The 24706-nt window shown below is 34.8% G+C and overlaps 1 protein-coding gene across 1 annotated transcript in view; it reads right to left on the bottom strand.

The window, feature by feature from the left end:
- Positions 1–24706, bottom strand: part of CSMD3 (CUB and Sushi multiple domains 3) — a 181752-nt gene that overhangs the window by 21471 nt on the left and 135575 nt on the right. The window contains exons 31-34 of the mRNA XM_008578674.1: positions 22752–22925; positions 21727–21800; positions 4920–5031; positions 1531–1710 (exon numbers count right to left, since the gene is read on the bottom strand). Coding sequence (XP_008576896.1) covers positions 1531–1710; positions 4920–5031; positions 21727–21800; positions 22752–22925 — 540 coding nt within the window. The remainder of the gene's footprint in view (positions 1–1530; positions 1711–4919; positions 5032–21726; positions 21801–22751; positions 22926–24706) is intronic.

The following is a 24706-nucleotide window of genomic DNA, read 5'->3' as shown; positions in this document are numbered from 1 at the left end:
AAAGGAAGTGGAGAATGTATTAGGGGACTGAATACTTTTCACTCATAAGTCACAAATCTAGATATTAAAAGTACAGTTGTAAAAACTTTGAACAAAGTCTGCTGTTCCTGAGATTATATTCTAATTGAGAAGAGGCAGATAAGAGGAGAGGAAAGTAGAGACAGACAATAACAAGTACACAAATAAAAGACCTTCACATACAATATGGGTTTCTATCTTGAAACATTTTTAGAAAGGAAAAAAAGTCAGGGTATTGTTCTAAGAGAAGTGAGCTGGCCGGTTTGCTAGCTTGGATAGAGAGCATCGTGCTGATAACACCAAGGTCAAAGATTCAGCCAGACTCAAAAAAATAAATTAATTAAAAAATAAAAATAAGATAAGAGAAGAAAGTGAAAATATATCAAGAAGGAGAAAGTTATTTTATTTGTAAATGCTGCAAAAGATCAAAAAGTAAAAGGTCTAAAAAAAATTGTTGGATGGCAAAAGAAAAAGGATTTTATTCTTTTCAAGACTCTAGAAAAACTTACTTTGCTCCTTCTTCAGGCAACATAATACTTTTTCCTCTGGTAAACTCACTACATCTTGTCAAGATATGGATTGTACTGACAAACCAGTAACAGGGGTGGACACTTCTCCTAGATCTGGACAAACTGCCATTATCACCCTGGCTGAGAAATGGACTTGGAGATGGGCTCAGTCCCAAACTGTGACAATGAAGAGTCCTGAATAGTTAATGCTTTCCTAACCTAACTTTGGGAAGGGCTCTTTCTACTATGGTAAATCTGCCAGAAAGGTATGAACCCAGGGATGCTGCTAATTTTCCCTACTCTAGCCGTCGAATAGGGTATCCTCCAAATTCATGTTCACTGAGAACCTCAAAATACTTGCTTGTAAATAGGGCCTTTGCAGATTGGACATCTGGAGATGAAATAAGCCTGAATTTAGGGTAAGCCTTAAACACAACTGGTGTCCTTATAAGGAGGGGAGAGAGACACAGATATACACAAGAAAGAAGTCCACGTGAAGATGAAGGCAGAAATTGGAGTGAGGCTATGAGCCAAGGAATGCCAAAAGTTGCCAGGAGCTGCCAGAAGCTGGCAAGAGGCAAGGAATGATTTTTTCCCTAAGGGTTACAGAGGGTACGAGGTCCTGCCCACACCTTGATTTTGAACTTCTGGCCTTCAAACTACATAAGAATAAATATTCATTGTGTTAAGCAAACCAGTTTATGGTATTTTGTTACAATGGCCCAAGAAAACAAATGCACCTACCTGAAAGAGAGAACTTGAAGAAGAAATAAAGACAACAATAACAAAAAAAAATCAGCATGGAAAAGATGCTGTAAAAAGAATTTAATACTGTTCCTATCCCTCTGGATCCAGAAGGGTCTACATTACTTTTCCCTTGGAGTTGGTCAACACATATTCCTTGTTCCTACACTAATTTGAGTCGAGTCTTTGTCTCTTGCATCTGAGGAAGGCTTGAATAGTACAATCTCTTGTGATAAAAGCATCTATAGAAAAAATTTACCTTGACAAACAGGAACTTTTCCAGTCCAGGTGTTATCAGATCTACACACTCTATGTTCTGTTCCACCTGCTAAGAAGAAGCCAGGCTGGCAGGTATAAATTAGTGTATATCCATGAGATGGAAGGTCCATTCCTACTACATTTGCATGAGCAGGAGTTTCTGGCTGTTTACAACTGTGGGCTACATTAAGAAAAGAGAACGATGTCAATTATCTGTGACATATTAAGAAAATGTTGAGATGGGAGTCACAATACATTTTTAGACATACTATAATGCCATCATCATATAAATATACCTTTGAATAATTATTCTAATGAGCCAAGAAAAATGCATTAATGAAAATATACATATTCATTTCATACTCTAACATTTCCTAAATAACATCTGTGGAACACTTGTAGATGTTAACAGAAAAAAATGAGAAGAAATTAAAAAAAAAAAAAAAGACTTACTGTGTGTATTTAAGCTCATCAATGTATACTACATCTCCATTTTAGAGAGTCACAATAAACGTTAGTATTTTAAAGGCTCTAAAAATTCCTTCAGTAAGATAGCTTTTAAAGTTTGTCAAGCTCAGGTTTTACCAGTTTCAGAAATACTATTTTATGATTTTTTATTTATTATATTTATTTTAAATCTGAAAAACCATTTTTCTAAGGTTAAATACAACCACAATTCATTATATTGCTCTGTTATTAATACTTCCCTATGTAGAAAGTACATTTTAATAATTATTTTATGCATAGAATTTTCTGGCCATATTTGGGTCCATATGCTAGAAATATAATTTCATTCATCTAACTTTTTGTCTTCTTTTGTCCATGTTTCCTTTCACTCCTAATTTTGTACCTTCATTCCACCACGCCTTCTGCCTAGTTCTCCTGTTTTCTGTCTTATAAAGGCCATTCCTTTCTCAAGAAGAGACAAATGCTACAAGGAATTTTCCCCTAGAGCAGACAGCATTTTTGATCACTTTTGATAGACCCTTTTGATATCCTTAAAGATAGTCTCTGAAAAAAGTGTTCCATGGACATATTTCTTTGGAAAAACAATATTTTACATTTGTTTCCCAGTAGAGGCTCATAAAGCTTAAAAATTAGCTACATTTTTTATGTCTAAACATTGTGTTAAATGGTTTATATTTAATACAGTTCAGTTAGTGGAATTTAATCCTCATGGGATAAATATCGATAAGGATAAACACAAATAGTCTGTCTCTACTTCGTTCTTAAGCCGTACGTTATGCACATATTAGAAATTTTGAGATCTTTGCAGTAATAGAAACTGTTTAACTTTATGTAAATCATTTCTCAAATGTAGGTCATCAACCTTGGTTTACTATGAAATACCTAGTTTTAGCCCACATAGTTGTCCTCAAGTATACATTCTAAGGAATCCTCTTTTAAGAAATTTTGCCACATTTAAATATAAGCCCACTGGGCATGTAACACGATGTCTTAGTGGAGTGATCTGCTGCTTTTAAGTAAGTTGCTAGTCCACAGGGGACCCCATGATCATTTGGGTGGTTCTGAACAAAGCTTGAGTAAATTCACAGAACTTGTGTGGACTTAAGCAAATCTTAAAAAGTAGATACCTTCCCTATGAGTGTTTCTACTCCGGCTTACTCTTTATGCTTTTCCTCAAAAGACTCAGAAATAAAAAGATGGGGGAAAAGATCAAAAGAGGGAACTGGAGGGAAAAAAAAGACAAGTGGCTGACCAGCTGAAATTTATTTCTACTTGCTTGTAAAAAAAAGTTCGTGACCTTGGGCTTTGTTCTCATTTAATCTGTACAGCAAGTGCTCTCAACTTAGAATCAGTAAACATTTAGAGGCTCCAAGAAATCCTGAAATAGTTTTCGAACTTGTGGTCGAGGTTTCCATAAATATTTCTTTTCATAGACATTTCTAGTTTTCCTCAGATTCTCAGAGAATATTTTCACAAGTGATTTAAAAAAAATTGAGACTCCTTGGGTTGAGCCTCCTGTATTTCAGAGTACTTCAGATTGATTGGTACAGATCTATGCAACTAAAAATTAATCTTTACCTAAAATTATCAAGTGGCCAAACTGAACACAATCATACGAGCTTTACAAAAAGAACAAAATTGTGCCTAAAACTTGATATAGTAATACAATTACGTACATGAAAAATGTTTTACAACAATCTAAAAAAACAATTTGGTACATCGGTTGTATAAATGTAAATTTATTTCCACAGTTGGAAGAAAAAAATACATATAAATTAAATTCTTTTTTTTTTTTTTTTTTTGGTCAGTTGGCCAGTACCGTGCTCTAACTGAGACAGAATAAAGCTAGGCCTGTTAACCAAACTGACTCCATTTTAGCTGGAGAAGATACTTTGTTACTTCTCCACTCCTCAGTCATGAGACCCCCCCCCCTCAGGTCACATGATTACCCCATGGCCTGCCCTGATAAAATAAACTGAGACAGGAGGGAAACAAATATTCACTGAGTTGCCAAACCCCTGCCAAGGCTTGTTTACTGTAACTGTAAAAATTAAGTTACAGATTAACCTTAAGACCCCTTTAGGAATTCCCAAATGCATACAAACTTCAAGGTGATAGATGCAATGACCCTCCTGGGGTGATGATAATGAATACCACCACAGTCTTGGACCTAGCCAGCAGGAACAAGGACCAAAGTCCTAACTGATCATGCACCCATGATGCAACCAGGAATAACAAAATGGACTGCCTCCAGTGACAATGGCTTGCACCCCTTAACTTCTTTCCCTATAAAAGACCCTGAACAGCTCCCCTTGGGGGTCTAGCTTTCCTGTAGCTACCCCCCTTATGCATAAGTTGATCTCCTCTTTTAATAAAATGCTGCTTGCTTTACTGCTGGGTACATTGTTCATTTCTACTACTTTAGGACCCAAGAACCTAATTCAGTAACATTGCCAGCTGAGCTAACTGGCCAGCCTCTAAAAATGCATATAAATTCTCATCCATAATAAATATCATTTTTTTCCCACAATATTTACTGTCGCGCTCGGGCTCTTTCACCTGCCCATAATCCTGCTGACTGGGCCAATTGTCAAGCTAGGGCTGGGTCTGGAGCTCACAGACCCCTCAAGCCCATTGTCCAGACCGGGTCACAAACCCTTCACATGCCAGGCTGGGTCACCAGATCCCTCACACACAGGTCTATGAGCTAGGTAACCAGCAAACAGCTCCTTGGAAGTGGTAGGTTGGAAAAGCATGGCTGCACGGAGCGGCATCCACCAGAGGCAGCCACCAGCCAAAGCCACAGTACAGCACATGTGCACTAACTCCACCCACACACACACAATTTGTTTACTGAACCACCCCCATCCAGGCCTGAGGTGAGAGGGCCTGATTAAATTGTTCTATTTTCCCAACACTTACGCATGCATTCAGGCTGAATTCCACTCCATGTGAGGTCAGGGAGGCAAGTGCGTGTTGTAGACCCTTGGAGTAGGTGTCCTTTTTTGCAATGGAACTGTACAACACTTCCTACCTACAGCAAATTAAAGAGAGAGAGAGAGAGAAAAAAAAAAAACATATGTTCTAATGCACTTCAAATATAGCAACAAACAGAAAAAAACCTTGGGTGAGAAAATGCTTTCAAATGAAATTCTACATGGTAGAGTTGGAAGGAAAGGTAATTGAAATTTGATTTAAAATACAATTGGGAAAAACTTCAAGACTCACTAAGGGAAAAAATCCTCCATCTCTTTGTCTACAAATCATCATCAAATATTTGAGTACCCAATGTATACATAGGTGCCAAACTTTTTGCCATGGAAATTTGAAGAAAATATATAAGGTACCAAAAGACCAACGAGCTACATAAGAATACAAGATAGAAAGATAGATAATTAGATAAAGATAAATGAGAAGATTGGAAAGATAGATATGGAAATAAAGATAACTAACAACATGAGACAAATGAATATTGAAGATGGTAAATGCAACATGAGATTAGAAGCAAAGGTGGTTACTAAAGGTTGTGGCGGTAACAGAAATATACAATGGAAAACATGCCGTTTTCATTAAGTTGTTAAAGATGTAGAATTTAGATGTATATACAGGGCAATGGTTTTCAAAGTTTGGTCTCCAGACCAGTAACATGAAAATCACCTAGGAACTTATTAGATATACAAAGTTTGGAGCCTTACCCCATACCTGTTGTTTCAGAAAATCTTAAGGTGGGACCAGCAGTCTGTTTTAACAAGAACTTCAGGGACTTTAACGAACCCTGAAGTTTGAGAATGACTGTTATAAAAGTAGAAAGTATACATCACATGTTTCAGGTAAAAAAAGGGAGTACATTTGATTTGTTGGCACGAATAGTTCACAAACTGAGCAGGGAATAGAAGTGGAACATAAAGTGAGAAACAATGGGATATAGTAAATAAAAAAAAAAACAATCCGAGACTAATGTTTACTTCGTTTCAATTTTGGATCTGACATTAGTTGAATAAGTTATATCTCCTCTTGAGGACTTAATTTCTCTCATCTATAAATAAGGATGATAATATTATTTGTCTTGACGTTTGTTTTAAGGAATAAATGAAATAGGGTATATAATTCACTCCACCCTGGGATAGCACATAAGTTTTAAATAAATTCTACCTATAATGACTAAGTTGGAGACATAACTAAGAATCAGTTTTTGAAGGGTCTCAAATACCAGGCTATGGTATTTGAAAGAATTAAAAGTGGTAATTTTAATTACAGGGCTGGCATTACCATTTTAGATTTGAGTGGATAAAAGCTGTGGCAGTACACCTGGGAAGGAAGTCATTTACTCAAAATATGTTACAAGAAAAAATCAACAAGATTTATTAAATAATTAGAAGTGTAAGAGAAGATCTTAGGGTCCACCAATTCAGACTTCCCTGGCTGCTGGAGTCTGAGAATGTTCAATTGCTGACTTAGGATTCATCACTCAAACCCTGTTTTCTGCCCTCCCCTTAATTCCTACTTTGTACACGCTAAAGCAACATAAGCTTAATGTGACATAATTTGATAACAAGTTTCCATTGGACCTTAAGACTAGCTAAATGTCACCATTTCTCATATTGTCATTATTACCCGGAATATACTACGTGAGAAACATTCAATTCCAAAATTCATTCTTTGACAAACACCTTTATCCTTTCAGTTATCTCATGCTGTGTTTTCCGTGACACCCTCACCTTTAGCCTCTACATGATCTAGGAGATCAAGGGATCTAGGAGATCAAGGGAGATGACCCATTTTGTCCAGGGCTACTGCACTGCTTGACTCCAGGAGGCACTATTCACATTGTATTCAGTATAAAAGGAGTTCCTCAAATTGTGCTCCAGAAGATGCCAACCAGCTCCTAGGTGATAACTGCGGCTGCTGGTTAGGGGCCACACTTTGAGAACTACTGCCATAGACAATTACTGTAATCTGACTTGTCTCCATTTGTCCAGTCTTGATCCCATTAAATTTATTTTCTTTACTGAAGTCAGAGAGATCTATGCAACATGAAAGTTTGACCTTATCACTCTTCTTCCTAATATTTTTATTGGTTCATCACCCATTGTGTTAACTTGGCAGATAAAGACCTTCATAACCTGACCACTGACCATTTCTCTACCATCATCATTAATCACTTACTTTTACACAAATTATGCCCCAATAATATTGAATTTCTGTATACCTTAAATGCATGCATATTTTCATGCTGCTCCTCCTGCATGGAACGCCGGTACCAACTTTATATCCCAGAGCTTACACTACAAGATTTAGCGCATTCCTTATCTCTAGACAGCCTTCCCTGTAGCAATAGGTCAGGAAAACAGTCTCTTTTGTGTACTTCCTTAGCATGTTATCAACGTTATCACCGAGCCTATGAAATCTTCTATTCCAGCTGACCCACACACCAAAATGTTAGCCTCTCTCCACCAGGGACTGTGCACTCACTCTTGTGCACTCAGAGTTTGGAAAACTTACTTAAAAACACTGGATCAACTGAAATAATGGGGACTAAAAATTTAATATAAAGTTATATAATTACTTAATTTAAGCAGATTTAACATGTCCATCAGTTTCTTAAAGTGCAGTAATATCACCTGTATTTTAGATAACAAAGTTAAAACATTCTGTTCATTCTTTGAAGGTTACATTTGGGTTACTTCCTCAAATCTTCATATTACTCAGATCTGAGAAACATGTTGATTATATAGACTTTTTTTACTTTTAAGACATTTCCCCTCAATCCTGTAAACTTTTCTGAAGTCACCATAACTATGGCTTTTGATACAACCAGATACTATAGAATTAAAATGTATCTGAAGAGTTTCGATATATTGCTAACAAATTTAATAGTAAGATTTTTGTCAAATTCACAAACATTTATACCAAATATCTAATATATCTAGAATTATAAGAATTTAGTAGTTAATTAAATTATTGATTCAGAATTTTTGTAGTCAAACAGATCTCCCAAATTTTCTCCAAATATCAGTGTATTAATAGATAATTTTTAGTGATGAATCCACTTAATATAACTTACATAGCTCTCCATCTTTTCCTGATTTGCTATCAGAAGTACTTCGGACTCTGAATAACTCCTAACATGCATAATATAATTCGATTATTTGTAAAAAAAATAAATAAATAAGCAACATCATAAAAAATTTCACTAGCCAATTCAAAAATCTCCTGGAAAAAAAAAATGCATGATTTTCCCACCAATATTTACTAATAAGAAGTTTGTATAATCAATTATGCACATTTGTGAAAAATAATATTGAAAGCTTTTTTTTTATATCAGGAATTAAAAATAATCCATATCAAGCTTTTTAATTGCAGCCAATGTTTAAATAAAAATCACTTTAAATTTATCCAAATTAGCATGCTGTGTTAGCATTATACAATTTTAAGAAATGTTTAATTAGTAAATATCACTTATCTTGTTAACTCCTTGTTTTCCTCTTTTAAATACTACATATTAGTTCCTAAACCATAAAATTTAGATAGCAAATCATGGAGTGAATAGAAATTTGCATAAATTTAGAACATTCCAAATAAGATCTTTCTTTCCATGAAATTTCATAGCAAATGACTCTTGGACTGCTAGAATTTTCAGCACTACATTTATTTGTATCTGATTTTTAACATCACATATTTGTTTAACGGGATTATCCATCATGGTTCTTAACAACTTTCAAAATATATACATAATTAAGTCTTCAAAAACGTATATGCTTCCTCTGTAATATATTTTTTAAAAACTATTTTCTATTCGTTTTTCATTATGTGTTTATATTAAACATTTTACACTCCCCTCCCCCCAAAATTCAGGTAACTTGTAATAAAAGACATACATAAATTAAGATGATTAAAATTGAATTAGTCTGGAGGGAAGCACCAGCTCTTGCAGCATATCCTGCCTAGGTGAGCTGAGGAGACCTGCATGATGCAGGCGACCCCTCCCCACTTGGACCCAGAGGGAAGCACCAGCATCAAAAGATCCTCCCCAAGAAACATTATAGTTAAATTTGCAAAGCTCAAAGACAAAGAAAGAATTCTAAAAGCAGCAAGAGAAAAGCATCAAGTCACCTACTGGGGAGCCCCCACCAGACTAATAGCAGTCTTTTCAACCGAAACCCTATAGGACAAAAGAAAGTGGAATGATATATACAAAATACTAAAAAAAAAAATAAAAAAATAAATTGCCAGCCAAGAATTCTTTAACCAACAAGGTTCTCCTTCAAAAAAAAGAGAGAAATAGTGTATTTCCCAGACTAACAAAAGTTGTGGAAGTTCACCACAATGTGACCAGCCCTGCAAGAAATTCTCAGGTGAGTCTGTCATCTGGAATCTGAATAATGATGACTACTATTACAAATACACAAGAAAGAGTAAAACCCACTGTTAAAACAAAAATGCCAGAGAGAAAGAGAAAGAAGCTAAATCATACCACCTTAAATTTCCAACTAACATTGAAGAAGAGAAATAAAAAGGGAAGTACTGATCAAAAGATTTAAATATCTAAACCAAAAGATTTAAAACATCAAAACAAAAAGCAATTAAATGACAGGAATTAAACAATACTTGTCAATAACTACCCTAAATGTGAACAGATTAAATTCCCCATTCAAAAAACACAGACTGTCTGATTGGATTAAAAAGCTAGACCAAGAATATGCTGTTTTCAAGAAATCCACCTCATCTGTAGAGACACACACAGACTAAAAGTGAAGGGATGGAAAAAGATATACATGCAAAAGAAAAACAAAAATGAGCAAGGGTATCTATTCTTATATCAGACAAAACAGAATTTAAACTAAAAAACCTAAAAAGAGACAAAGAAGGCCACTACATAATAATCAAAATATCTATCCATCTAGAGGACATAATAATCATAAATATATATGTACCCAATACTGAAGCACCCAGATATATAAACCAAACACTCTTTGACCAAAGGAAAAAAATAGGCCCTAATACATTAGTAGTGGGTGATCTGAACACCCCTTTCTCAGTATGGGACAGATCTTCCAGGCAATAATTCAACAAAGAGACAAAGGATTTAATTTACACCTTAGACCAACTGGACTTGGCAGATATATACAGAACATTTCACCCAACAACTAAAGAATATACTTTCTTCTCATCAGCTCATGGAACAATCTCCAGGATAGACCCCATATTAGGTCACAAATCTAGTTTCAGCAAATTAAAAAAAAATAAAATAATTTCAAGTATCTTTTTAGACCACAATGGACTAAAACTGGATATTGATAATAAGCAAAATTCTGGAAACTACAATAAACAGAAATTAAACAATAGGCTCTTGAATGACCTACGGGTCCAAGAAGAAATGAAACAGGAAATCGAAAAATTCTTGAAACAAATGAAAATAAAGGTACATCATACCAAAACCTGTGGGATACTGCAAAAGCCATACCAAGGGGCAAATTTATTGCAATAAATGCTTGCATCGAAAGAATGGAAAGACTTCAAATGAACAACTTAATATTACACCTCAAAGAACGTGAAAAACAACAACAATCCAAACCTAAAGGTAGTAGATGGAAAAAGTAATTAAGATCAGAGCAGAACTAAATGAAACAGAGACCCAAAAAACAATGGAAAAGATAAATGAAACAAAAAGTTAGTTTTTCAAGTAGATAAATAAAATATACAATCCATTAGTTAGGCTAACAAAAAAAAGAAGAGAGAAGTTCCAAATAATAAAAATCAGGAATGAAAAGGGAGACATTATAACCAATAACACAGAAATACAAAGAACCATTAGGGACTATTATAAATAGCTGTCATATTTTATGACAACATATATGAAAACTGGGAAGATATGAAGAAGTTTCTAGACAAACGAACCAGACTAAACAAAGAAGAGATATAAAGCCTGAACATACCAATAACAAACAAGATTGATAAGGTAATCAGCAATCTTCCAACAAAGCAAAGCCCAGTCTGGATGGCTTTACAGCTGAATTCTATTAAACTTTTAAGGTGGAGTTAACACCAATTCTCCTCAAACTATTCCAAACAATTGAAACAGAAGCTACCTCCCAAACTCATTCTATGAGGCCAACATAACTCTGATACCAAAACCAGATAAAGACCACAACAAAATAAGAAAATTACAGGCCAATATCCTAGATGAACAAAGATGCAAAACTCCTAAACAACATAGTAATAAACAGAATACAGCAACACATTAAAAAAACATACACTATGATCAAGTACGATTCATCCCAGGGACGCAGGATGGTTCAATATATGAAATTCAATAAATGTGATACATCACAGCAACAAGCTCAAGGACAAAGACCATTTGATTATCTCAAGATGCTGAAAAAGCATTTGAGAAAATTCAACATCCCTTCATGATAAAGACTCTCAACAAATTAGGTATAGAAGGAAAGTATCTCAAAACAATAAAAGCCATCTATGACAAGTCCACCACTAGTATCATTCAGAATGAGGAGAAACTGAGGGCCATTCCCTTAAGAACAGGAACAAGACAAGGATGCCCATTCTCACCACTTCTATTTAACATAGTAGTGGAGGTACTAGCCAGAGCAATCAAGCAAGAGAAAGAAATAAAGGGAATCCAGATTGGAAAAGATGAAGTCAAACTGTCTTTATTTGCAGATGGCATGATACTATATACAGAAAAACCTAAAGACTCTGTCCAAAAACTAATAGAGCTGGATAATAACTTCAGTAACATTGCAGGACGCAAAATAAATCACCCCAAATCAGTTTCATTTATATACTCAAATAACGAACTAACAGAAAGAGAAAAAAAGAAAGTCCATTTACAACTGTAGTGAGAAAAATAAAATACCTGGAGATCAATTTAACGAAGGAGGTGAAAGATCTGTACAATGAGAACTACAAACCACTACTGAGAGAAATTAAAGAAGACACAAAAAGATGGGAAGATATTCCATGCTCTTGGAATGGAAGAATTAATGTCTTGAAAATGTCTACAGAATCAATGCAATCTGCATTAAAATACCAATGACATTCTTCACAGAAATGGAAAAAACAATCTTAACTTTCATATGTAACAACAAAAGACCCTGAACAGCCAAAGCAATCCTGAGCAAAAATAAATAAATAAATAAAGCTAGAGGCATAACACTACCTGACTTCAAATTCTACTACAAAGCTACTGTAACAAAAACAGCATGGTACTGGCATAAAAATAGACACTCAGACCAATGGAGCAGAATTGAAAACCCAGAAATCACCCCTCAGGCATATCGTCATCTGATATTGGACAAAGGCAACAAAAATCTGCATCAGGGAAAAACTGCCTCTTCAACAAGTGTGCTGGGAAAATAGGATATCCATATGCAGAAGAATGAAACTAGATATGCACCTCTCACCATATACTAAAATCAACTCAAAATAGATTAAAGACTTAAGTATAAGACCTGAAACTGTAAAATTACTAAGGGAAAATGTCTGTGAAATACTTCAGGAACTAGTTGTGGGCACAGATTTTATGAACATGAGCCCAAAAGCAGAAGCAACAAATGAAAAAAATAAATAAATGGGACTATATCAAACTAAAAAGCTTCTGCACAACAAAGAAAACAATCAACAGAGTGAAATGACAACCTACAGACTGGGAGAAAATTTTTGCTAACTATGCATCCAACAAAGCATTAATAGCCATAATATATAAGGAACTCAAACAATAGCACAGTAAAAAAACAATTAACCCAATTAAAAATGGGCAAAGGAGCTGAATAGACATTTTTCAAAGGAAGACATACAAATGGGCAACAGGTACATGAAAAAATGCTCAACCTCACTAGTCATCAAGGAAATGCAAATTAAAACTACATTGAGATACCACCTCACCCCAGTTAGACTGATTATAATCAAAAAGACGGTGAATAACAAATGCTGGCAAGGGTGCGGAGAGAAGGAGATGCTCCTGCACTATTAGTGGGACTGTAAATAAATACAACCACTATGGAAAACAGTATGGAGGTTTCTCAAACAACTACAGATAGATCTTCCATAAGATCCAGTAATCCCACTTCTGGGTATGTACCCAAAGGAATGGAATTCATCATGTCAAAGGGATACCTGCACTCCCATGTTCGTCCCAGCTGTGTTTACAATAGCCAAGACATGGAACCGACCTAAATGTCCAGTGATGGATGATTGGATAAGGAAATTGTGGTATATATTCACTATGGAATACTACTCTGCCATAAAAACAAATGAAAGTCTCCTATTTATAACATGTTTGAACCTGGAGAATCTTATTTTGAGTGAAATAAGCAAAGCACAGAGGGATAAACAACACATGTCCTCACTCATAAGTGGGAGCTAAAAGAGAAAGAAGGAAGGAAAAAAATACCACAGTGGTGTGTTGGACTTGCAGAGGGAGAGAACATACCTGGAATACAAAATGGAGTTGGGGGGAAAAGGGGAGGGGAGGGAGGTTGGGGATAATTGGGTGGGGGACATGTACCAATGTAATTTGCGGTAATGGGCATGCTGCCATTATGTATCTTTCCTTCACATCTTGGGCACTAGGGGTGACAATCAGCTTTGTATCTCATGAAAATTCATAACCAATAAAAAATAAAAATATAAAATAAAATGAATTAGAAAGACAAGGTGACAAAAATGAAGGGATAACACATATGCTTAAGATAAGATGCAAGGGGTTGTTACTGACTGAGCATCAACTTTGGCCCTGAGCTTCCCGGTTTAAGAAAAATTAAATTTTTATCAGTTTGCCTTCAAAAACAATAATAATATTTTAATTGAAAAAGATTGGGTACTTATGTTTTTGTTTCTTTTATAATTCATGTCATCATATTTGTCATTTAAGGTAATAAAACAGTACATAATATGTTTGCCTCATTCAATGCACTTACATTCAGTACTAACTTCAATTGCAAACTGGAAATCATACATAATCACCATGATATTATGGTAAGATTACATATCTTAGGGTTAAAGATAATGGAGCTAAATATCTAAAAATTAGATTAAAAATATTTCTGATCTATTGCCAATTCCCTCTGCTTCCAGGCAATATTGGCAATATTGCCTGGCTGGATTTTAGTGTTGCTCTGAACTGGGGACAAATAAGTCCCTCCTATTCCTTCCCCTTCTAAATTGAAGTGTCTATTGTGCATATTTTGTCACTCTATCACCATTATATATTGGGTGTGGGGGCAGTAGGAGCTGTACCTTATGAACCTCATCTGCCTCTAGCCCTGACTAAGAGATGCTATGGACTGGACTGTGTTTCTCCTCTACACACATCATTCATGTGTTGAAGCTCTTACCCCCAACAAGACTGAATTTGGAGACAAGGCTTTAAGGAGGTAATTAAGGTTGAATGAGGTCATAACGGTGGAGTCCTAGGATCAGTATTGGTGGCCTTAGAAGAGGAAGAGAGAGAAATTTCTCCCTTTCTTCACACACACACACAAATCAAGGAAAGGCCATGTGAAGACACAGCAAGAAGGCAGCCATCTGCAAGCCAGGAAGAGAGCCCGCACCAGAACCCAACCATGCTGGCACTCTGGTCTCAGACTTCCAGCCTCCAGAAAAAAAAAAAAAAAAAAGAATTTCTGATATATAATAACTTTATGTAAAAAGCCCTAAATGCAAATGCTTGTAATGTATCTTCCACTTCCCGGAGCTCAATTTAAAGAGTAATACAGCAGTTAACGAAATATATGTGCTTGACATTTACTTCATAATTAATACAGATGTTTTATCAATCATTTTGACAGCTACTCCCTTCACTACCCATCTATTTTTAGACAAAAGTATTTCAATTTGCAATATTTTGAATAAAAAGAGAAAGTATGGAAAGAACTTTTTTCAGTGTTAGAGTTTTTATTATCTCTAGCTACAGATGATATATTTTAATATGTTAATAATTACATCTATGTTCAAAAATCTATTACACAAATCTATACAGAAAAAGAGAGTGAACAATTGGACACAAAGAGAAAATTAAGAAAATAATGTGAGTGTTTTTGAAATTCATAAATTTTATGCCCCTCCCAGAAGTGGGGTTCCTACAGCTGTGATTTTACTTCATAATTCATACTGGCCACCTGATCAAAGCAGGGTGAAAATGACCATTAGGACGTTCTGATTCTCTCTCTGGAAATTTGGAACTAAGATTGAGATAATCACTTTCTCTATGTGGCTGAGATGTAAATAGAAATGATGCATTCTTGGCCATATGGACAATCTGCAGAGAGAAAAAATAAGGTAGATAAACAAAGAGTAGTGGAAAAGACTGAATACTGCTGTCCAGTGCCTATATTTTGGGCCTGATGCATCTGACCTGGATTCTTTTTCTTGCTGTCTTGGACATAACTTCACATTGTTTCTAATGCCTTTAGGCTTAAGCTAGCTCAAAATAGTTTCTGTTATTTGCATGCAAGAGTTTTTCTGAACTAATTAAGATGCCCTTTGTGTGTAAGACCATTTTCATTTGGAATTCACCAATAAATTGGTATTAGTTAGAATTACATAACTTATTTAATTGTGTTGGCTCTATACACATTTAGTTAACATATTTAATGTGTATGGACATACATGCATACTTACAATATGCATGTAAGAAAGTTGATGTCCCTAATTTAACAAACTCAGTATATTTTTTAATTTTAATAGAGGTTAATATAATTACATATAATTAGACTTAACCATAATTAACTTTAATCTATTCATATTTATCTATATAGATTATAATTATCTAATACAGGACTATTAACCCCAATAATATGAATTCAAGGTTAGGCTAAATTTGTGATAACATTTTTCAATTATTATAATAGATATCTTAAAAAGTATAGTTAATAATTCTGTTTATTTTGTTGGATGATGCTTCTGAACTCTCTCTTGATTATTTTCATTTCCATTATTTTAAAGAATATTTACTTGAAAATACTGCTATTCTTTAGAAAATCAGCTGATTTAGTGCATAGACACTAACATCAAGATTCTATATGGGGAGGGGAAGAGCAAGATGGCCAAGTAGAAGACATTACCACTTGTCTTTCCCACAAAAACAGACTAAACGATGAATAAACAGTGACACTTAGATTAAAACAACTAAAGGAGAGCACTGGAGCACATCAAAGGAGGAACAGAAATGATAATGAGCACAGAGACTCAGGACAGCACATAGGGAACAGAAGAAACCACCCAGCCTCCACCACCCCATCCCCCAGTCAGGAGCAGCAGGGAACTAGGAAGACTTTCTCCCTGCAGGGAACTAGGAAGACTTTCTCCCTGCAGGGAAAAAAGTAAGTGAAAGGACTCCAGCAGACCTCATCAACAACTTGGACACCTACCATTTTCACCTTGGTGGACCCTGACAGTCTACGCAGGGACTAAGCCTAACTGAGGTAGCTGCCTGGAGTCCACATAGTTGTGCTCCCCCAAAGGAGCTGACACTGTGCCCTGTCCTCTGTGAAGGAATGGAAAAACATTCTATATAAACAGAACCCAGAAGTGAACAGGAGTTGCTATACATAGATAAAATAGATTTTAAATCAAACATTGTAAAAAGAAACAAAGAAGGCCATTATATAATGTTAAAGGGGTCAACTCAGTGAGAGGATTGTGAACAATTGTAAACATATATGCACTTAACACTGGCACATCCAGATATATAGAGCAAATTCCATTATATCTAAAGGGTGATATTGACCTCAAACAGTAATAATTGGAGACTTCAACACCTCACTGTAAGCATTGAACAGATCATCTAGAAGAAAATCAACATGAAAACATTTGATTTATACCTCTCTATAGACCAAATGGACCTTACAAGTATTTATAGGACATTTCATTCATTAATTACAGAATACACATTCTTCTAATCAGCACAAGGAGCATTCTCCAGGATTGACCACATGTTAGGACACAAATCAAGTCTCAACAAATTAAAAAAAAATTGAAATCATATCAAGTGTTTTTCCTGACAGTGGACTAAAACTAGAAATCAATAGTATCAAGAGAAATTCTTGAAACTGTACAAATACTTGGAGACTAACCAAATATTCTCCTGAATGACCAGTGGGTCAAAGAAGAAATTAAGAAGGAAAACAAAAATTTCTTCAAACAAATTAAAACAGAAACACAACATACCAAAACTTATGGAATACATGCAAAGCAGTACTAAGAGGGAAGCTCAAAGCAATTAATGCCTAAATGAGAAATAGAAATATTTTAAAGAAATAGCCTGACAACACATCTTAAGAAACTAGAAAAATGGGAATAAACCAAACCCAAGATTAGCAGAAAGAAAAAATAATAAAGATCAGAACAGAAACAAATTCAATTGAGACCAAAAAACAATACAAAAGAGAGACAAAGCAGAATGTTGGTGTTTTGAGAAGATAAACAAAATTGACAATTCATTAGCTACACTAACAAGAAAAAGAAGACATAAATAAAATTAGAGATGAAAAAGGAGACATCACAACTGATACTACAGAAATACAAAGGAATTATTTTGAACAAATATTTGTCACCAAATTGGGAAACCTAGAGGAATGAATAAATACCTGGACACATATAATCTATCAAGATTGGATCAAAGAGAAATAGAAAATCCAAACAGGGGCTGACCCCATGGCTCACTTGGGAGAGTGTGGCGCTGGGAGCACAGCGGCACTTGGTGTGACGTGGCCGCGGATTTGGATCCTCTGTAGGGATGACTGGTGTGCTCACTGGCTGAGCGCAGTGTGGGCGACACCAAGCCAATGGTTCCGATCCCCTTACCGATCACAAAAAAAAAAAAAAAAAAAAAAAAAAAAAAGAAAGAAAATCCAAACAGACTGACTATGAGTAATGAGATTAAATCAATAACAAAAAGTTTCCCATTAACGTAAAGCTCAGGACTGGATGACTGAGCTACAAAGCTCTACTAAACATTTAAAAAATATTTAATATCAATTCTTCACAAACTCTTCCAAAAAGTTGAAGAGGAGGGAGCTCTTCCAAACTCACTCTACAAGGCCAGCATTAACCTGATACCAAAAACAAACAAGGGCACAACAAAAAAAGAAAACTATATGCCAATATTCCTGATGAACATTAATGAAAAAATCCTAAACAAAATGTTAGCAAACTGAATACAGCAGCATATTAAAAGATGTTTCACCACAATCAAGTGAGATTTATCCCAGTGATGCAAGGTCAGTTCAACATATGCATATCAATATATGTGATATATCACATCAAAGAAATGAAGGACAAAAACGTATAATCATCTCAATTGACCCAGAAAAACATTTGATAATTTATCTTTATGATAAAAGCCATCAGCAAATTAGGTATAGAAGGAACATACCTCAACAAAATAAAGGCCATATATGACTAACTGACAGCTAATGTCATACCGAATGGGGAAAAGCTGAAAGCTCTTCCTCTAAGAACAGGAACAAGACAAAGATGCCCACTCTCTCAACTCTCATGCAATATAGTACTGGATGTCTTAGCCAGAGCAACTAGACAAGAGAAAGCAATAAAGGACATCTGAATTGGAAAAGAGGAATTCAAATTATCCCTGTTTGTAGATGACATGATATTATATGTAGGAAAACCTAAAAGCTCCACCAAAATATTTTTAGAACTGATAAATGAATTCAGTAAGGTTGCAGAGTACAAAATCAACATACAAAAGTCAGTAGCATGTCTACACACCAATAATAAGCAAGATGAAATATAAATCAAGAAAGCAATCTGATTTACAATAGCTACCGAAAAAAGAAAAAACTAGGAATTAAATTAACCAAGGAAGTGAAAGATCTTTACAAAGAAAACTATAAAACACCGATGAAAGAAATTGAAGAGTATATAAAGAGATGGAAAGACATTCCATGTTTGTCAGTTGAAAGTATTAATATTGTGAAAATGATAATACTACCAAAAGTAATCTACAGATACTATGCAATCCCTATCAAAATACCAATGACATTCTTTACAGAAATAGAAAAAAAAAGTCTTAAAGTACATACGGATCCATAAAATATCCCAAATAGCAGAAGGAATCTTTAGCAAAAAGCCTAAAGCTGGAAGCATAACACACTTGACTTCAAAATATATTACAAAGCTATAGTAACCACTGGCACAGAAACAAACACACAGACCAATGGAACAGAATAGAGAACACAGAAATAAAGCCATGTACTAAAGCCAACTGATTTTCCATAAAGGTGCTAAGAGTTTTTATTTGGGAAAGGATAGTTTCTTCAATAAGTGGTGCTGGGAAAACTGGATATCCATAAGCAGAAGATTGAAATCAGACCTCTATTTTTCACCATACCCCAAAATCAATTCAAAATACATTAAAGACCCAAATTTAAGATCCCAAACTATGAAACTACTAGAAGAAAACATAGAGGAAATATTACACAAAATGTGCGTGAGCTTTTTTGAACAACACTTCAAAGGCACAGGCAACTAAAGCAAAAGTAGACAAACAGCTCTACATCAAACTAAAAAGTTTCTGCATAGCAAAGGACACAATAAATAAAATGAGGAGACAACGTACAGAACGAGAGAAAGTCTTTGCAAACTACACACAAGACAAGGGGCTAATATCCAGACTATGTAAAGAACTCCAACAACTCAACACCAAAAAACCAAATAACCCAATTTTAAAAATGGGCAAAGGACCTGGACAGACATTTCTCAAAAGAAGACATACAATTGGCCAACAGGCACATGAAAAAATGTTCAACATCACTGATCGACAGAGAAAACCACAATGAGATATCCTCTCACTCCAGTTAGAATGGCTATTTTCAACAAGACAGAAAACATCAAATGCTGGCAATGTTGTGGAGAAAAAGAGAACTGTTTTACATTGTTGGTGGGAGTGTAAATTAGTATAGTCATTATGGAAAATGGTATGGAGATTCCTCAGAGAATTAGAAATTGAACTACCCCATGACCCAGCAATCCCACTACTGAGTATGGAAATCTCAGCAATCCCAAACCCAGCAATCCCACTACCCAAAGGAAATGAAATCAATATACTGAAGATACATCTGCACTCCCAAGTTCATTGCAATACTATTTACAATACTCAGGAGATGGAATCAACCTAAATGTCCATCAATGGATAAATAGATTTGGAAAAAGAAAAGGTAGCATAAATACACAATGGAGTACTATTCAGCAATAGAAAGAAATGAAATACTTTCATTTGAAGCAAAATGGATGGAACTGAAGATCATCATGTTAAGTACAGTAAGTCAGGCACAGAAAGACAAATACAACATGATCTCACTCATATGTGGAAGCTAAAAATAAAAATAAAGTGGTTCTCATAGAAGAGGGTAGAATAATGGTCACCAGAGGCTGGGAGGGGAGGGAGGATGCAGGGAAGGGGAAGTGGTGAATTAATGGGTACAAAGGTATGCTATCCACCCTAAGTGAATCAATGTACAGTATATGCATGTATTGAAACAACACACCACACTCCACAAATACATACAAATAAATGTTAAAATAGATTTAAAAATATTCTTTCTGTGAGGATATTATTACCAACTTGCTCTGTGATCAATTCATCACATTCTCTCTCTCAGTTTCTTCATCTATATGATGAGGACTAATGCTGTGTTGCTAGCTGCCCATTTTTCAGGATTTAGATCAATCAAGATATAATCTATAACTTTTATAGAAATATAAATCTAAACTCTAAAAACACTGATATAATAATACAGACTGAGACACGTTTTTACACTTTTGTGTTATCTGGACATGACTGAGGCAAACCGGAAGGACTGAAAATACTATCAAATCAATGTTCATGCAGTGCCCGAATTTTAGATAAATGGATCTATTTTTAGCAACAAAAATATGGCACTTAGATGAGCCCTTCCTTTAATAATGAATGGTTTTCAGGATGACACTGAATTTCACACATAAAAGCACAATTTAGAAAACCTGCAACACAAAGCAATTGGGTAATGTGTAAATTGGCTATTTCCTTTTAGAATCAGTATGCACTTTGGCTCTCCTCATACCTCTGGAACAGAAAACCTGCTGAATCTCTACATCACATCTACATTGGAGAGAGAACAAGAAAGTTAGCCACATGTGACTGTGTGGGCTAAAGAATTCAAATATAACAATCCAACTATGTGTTGTATAATGGGTTATAGTCAAATTATTTTTCAGAAATTTACCTCATCAATGTCAGTGTTTAAAAAGTATTTTAGTCATATACAAATTATTGCCTTGTTGAATAGCCACATTTCTATATATTGGCTAACTGCTTTACTCAGAAGTCTCTCCTTTAACCTCTACCATCTTTACTTTTCTGCACTTTCTCCACATGTTCCTGTAGCATTCACCCATTTATTCCTCTCTTACTGATATTTACTGTCTGTTACCTACTCTCTACTGCTTAAGGATTTTTCTGTGCTCAATGCTATTTTCAGTTTTTCTTTTATTTTACTCTAATGCTCAGTTAGGCTATTTTCTTGTAGAATAGTTTTCTTCTCTTGATTTACTTCCACTCTTTTGCTGTCACTTTTTTAAAAAAATGTGTTTATGAATACAGATGTGAGGGTGACTTTTGTTGTTTTTGTCAACAAGATTATATGCATGTGAACCAAAGAAGCCTCTTAATCTAGTTTTATGCTAAACGGAAATATCTATTTAAATCACTCACTTGAAATCCGAACGTATTATTCTGAGATCCATGCCGTGGCACACCTGGGTTTTCACACGAGGTACGGGTGGGTTCTAAAGTGAGGATTAAAAACATAATTTTCCTTTAAAATTTACAATAGGTATATTTCTCTCATAAAAAGTAATTTTAAATGATCTGGGTTTTAATGAAACTGCCCTGGATAATAATAGAGAGTGTAAATGTAATAGCACCTCTTATGGACAAAAGCCTGCTAATATTGAAGCAAGAAATTCAGGTGGACTGCATTTGATATGAATCATGCAATTCTTGTACTTTGAACCCTTCTAATATAAAAGTGCTTAACATCCAACTAACTCTGTGAATACAATGTTAAGAAAAAATAAAGGATATGAAAGAATTACACATGCATGAAACATTTGCTCAAGGACCTTACTAAGTTATAATTTCAGGTAGGGTAATATTCCTCTGAATAAGTAAGAGTTTTTTGGTTTTTTTTTCAGAAACAGGATTTAGTAACTTGGATTTCACTGACACCTGTAGGAGATTTAAGCATAATAATGATAGGGCTGATAGTTTCTGAGTTGGTTGGTTTGTATGACAGGTTTTGGTTGGTTTACCAAATGTGACATTTAACTTTAGGATTACAAAATATACTTACACCCATTTCAAAATCAATATATCTTTTAGATATTTTTGGAGCAAGTTTCGTTTTATATGAAAGTGCTTTATTAACCTAAAGGTCTAAATAAATGTTACTATTTAATAATGCCATTAATCTGAAGCTTTTTTTCTTTTTCATTTTACTGATAATCCAAAGTCAAGTGTTTCTTATGGAAGTTTCTTGTGGAAGTCTAAAATGCTAAAAATAATGTCATATGTTCTATCAGTATTCACTTTCAGTGCATTTTAATTGCTTTTTTATTTTACATTTGTTTTTCATATTTAGCCAACTATCATTTATAGGATAAAGAAATCCATTAAATGTCATTGCTACCTATCAATTACAAAATTAGTGAGCATAATCAGCCTTTAATTAATATTACCTATGCAGTGAGGTGACGAACCACTCCAAGTGCCATCTGCTTGACATATTCTGGTGCTTGATCCCACTAATATGAAGGGAGAATTGCAGCTGAATGAAACCTCTGACTGGTATATGAAGCTTTTGCCTTCTCTTTTTCCTTGGGCAGGTATACCAGGGTCACCACAAAATTTTGCTAAAAGTGAAAAGAAAAACACTATAACAAAGATCTAAGATTCAGCAGAATAAACAACTTACAAAAATGGTGACAACTAATGAGAACATTGCACTAAAGTGACATTACCCATGATACCCCAATAAAAACTTTAGTTTTTTTCTAGCTTATATCTACATGAATAAATACTGAATGAGAAACTCAGTATAACACTCAAAAATCTAGTCTGATTCAGATATTTTCCATGTAGGAGATTACCTTAATGTGTACAGAATTTTTTGTATTTTTGTTGTTTTGTATTGACCAGAAACAAACCCTGTATTTGTATGTATAGGACGCAAAGTTGAAATATTCTCCTGAAAATGCATGTGATTCATAGATAGCTCTGTAAAAAAGAACCAACCCATAATGTTCCAGTTTGTACTCTCTCTCTACACACACACACACACACACACACACACACGGGTAGCATGGGGGAAGGCGAGAAGTCCTATGGGGAAAAAATAGTTCAGAGGAAGGAGATCAAGACTGTACATGTGTGTGGTAGGTGGCAGAAAGTGGGGATGGGTTTTAAATAAAGTGGCAAAGGTGTCTCTCACTGAGAAAAGATTTATAGTAAACAAAGTGCTGATAGCCATGCTGATATTCCAAGGGAAAGCGTAGAGAAAACAGCATCGCCAAAGACTTATGCTGTGGCATGTCCAGCATGTTATAGTAAGAATAAGGAGGCCACTGTGGGGGAAGCAGAGTGAGCATGCAGAAGTGTAATAGAGAGTGAGATCAAATTGTTTCAAATCTAGTAGATAACCCAGGCAAACATACCTATAACAAATGCTTTCGAATTTTTTTTTATTTAGTAAAAAAAAAATTTATAACATACAAATTTATCATTTTAACCATTTTGAAGTGTACTGAAGTTTTAAATGGGCACATTTAACACCTGAAAGCTTATTTCCCTCTAAGCAAACAGAAACCAAACACTTTGAAGTATAAATGTAGCCTTAAGATGATTATAAGTTGGGTGATGATAAAACGCATCATACCACATCAAGACAATTTTGGTGAAAGGGGTACTCTAACTGGACAGGATACCTGCCAGGACAACAGGAATAAACTAGTAATGACCAAGCCAATTGGAGTATGCTTATCCTAATTATAAAATACCTCATTCTTGGGTTCAATGTTTAAAGAAAGACTTTCCCAGAAATTCAAGACTCTAGCATAAACTTGAATTTTCAAGCCTCTTTTTAGTAACATCTTTTTCTCTTTAAAATAGTTAAAATTAAAAGTAATCATTAAATAAACATTAAAACAAAATAGAGGAGAAACTTTCAGAGTAAAGTAATATGGGTAAAATAGCTTTGCTTTACTGTGTTTTGTTTTAATTTTCACCATCTCTTAGATGTTGTAAACCTTAGTGCTACTTGACATCCAAACTCTTCTGGCAATGTAACATCAAACCATAAAGGCCGGAGACCTTGTCTTAATATCTTTGTACATCTAGCACATTTTGAATTCAATAGATGTTTCCTCAGTGAACATCATCAATGCACATTTGAGCTTGAGCAATTGTTTCTATCACTAAGTAATTTCATAACCTATTTCTGATGTGTTTCTTTTGCAAATTTCCACCGAGTCATTCATCTTTATTCAACAATGAAAAGAAAGGAGGGAGACCCAACCACATAAACTCCTCAATCCTCACCCCATCTCTGCATATGTCATTTCATCTGTTTTCTAACTTGGATTTTCATATAGTAAACCAAACACTTATTAATGTCGGGTTTAGATGCTTAAGACAC

Source organism: Galeopterus variegatus, unplaced genomic scaffold (assembly GCF_000696425.1).
Source record: "Galeopterus variegatus unplaced genomic scaffold, G_variegatus-3.0.2 Scaffold1739, whole genome shotgun sequence".
NCBI classification, from domain to species: Eukaryota; Metazoa; Chordata; class Mammalia; order Dermoptera; family Cynocephalidae; genus Galeopterus; species Galeopterus variegatus.
Note: the sequence above shows the minus strand (reverse complement) of the source record. Positions and strands in the feature narration are given on the sequence as shown.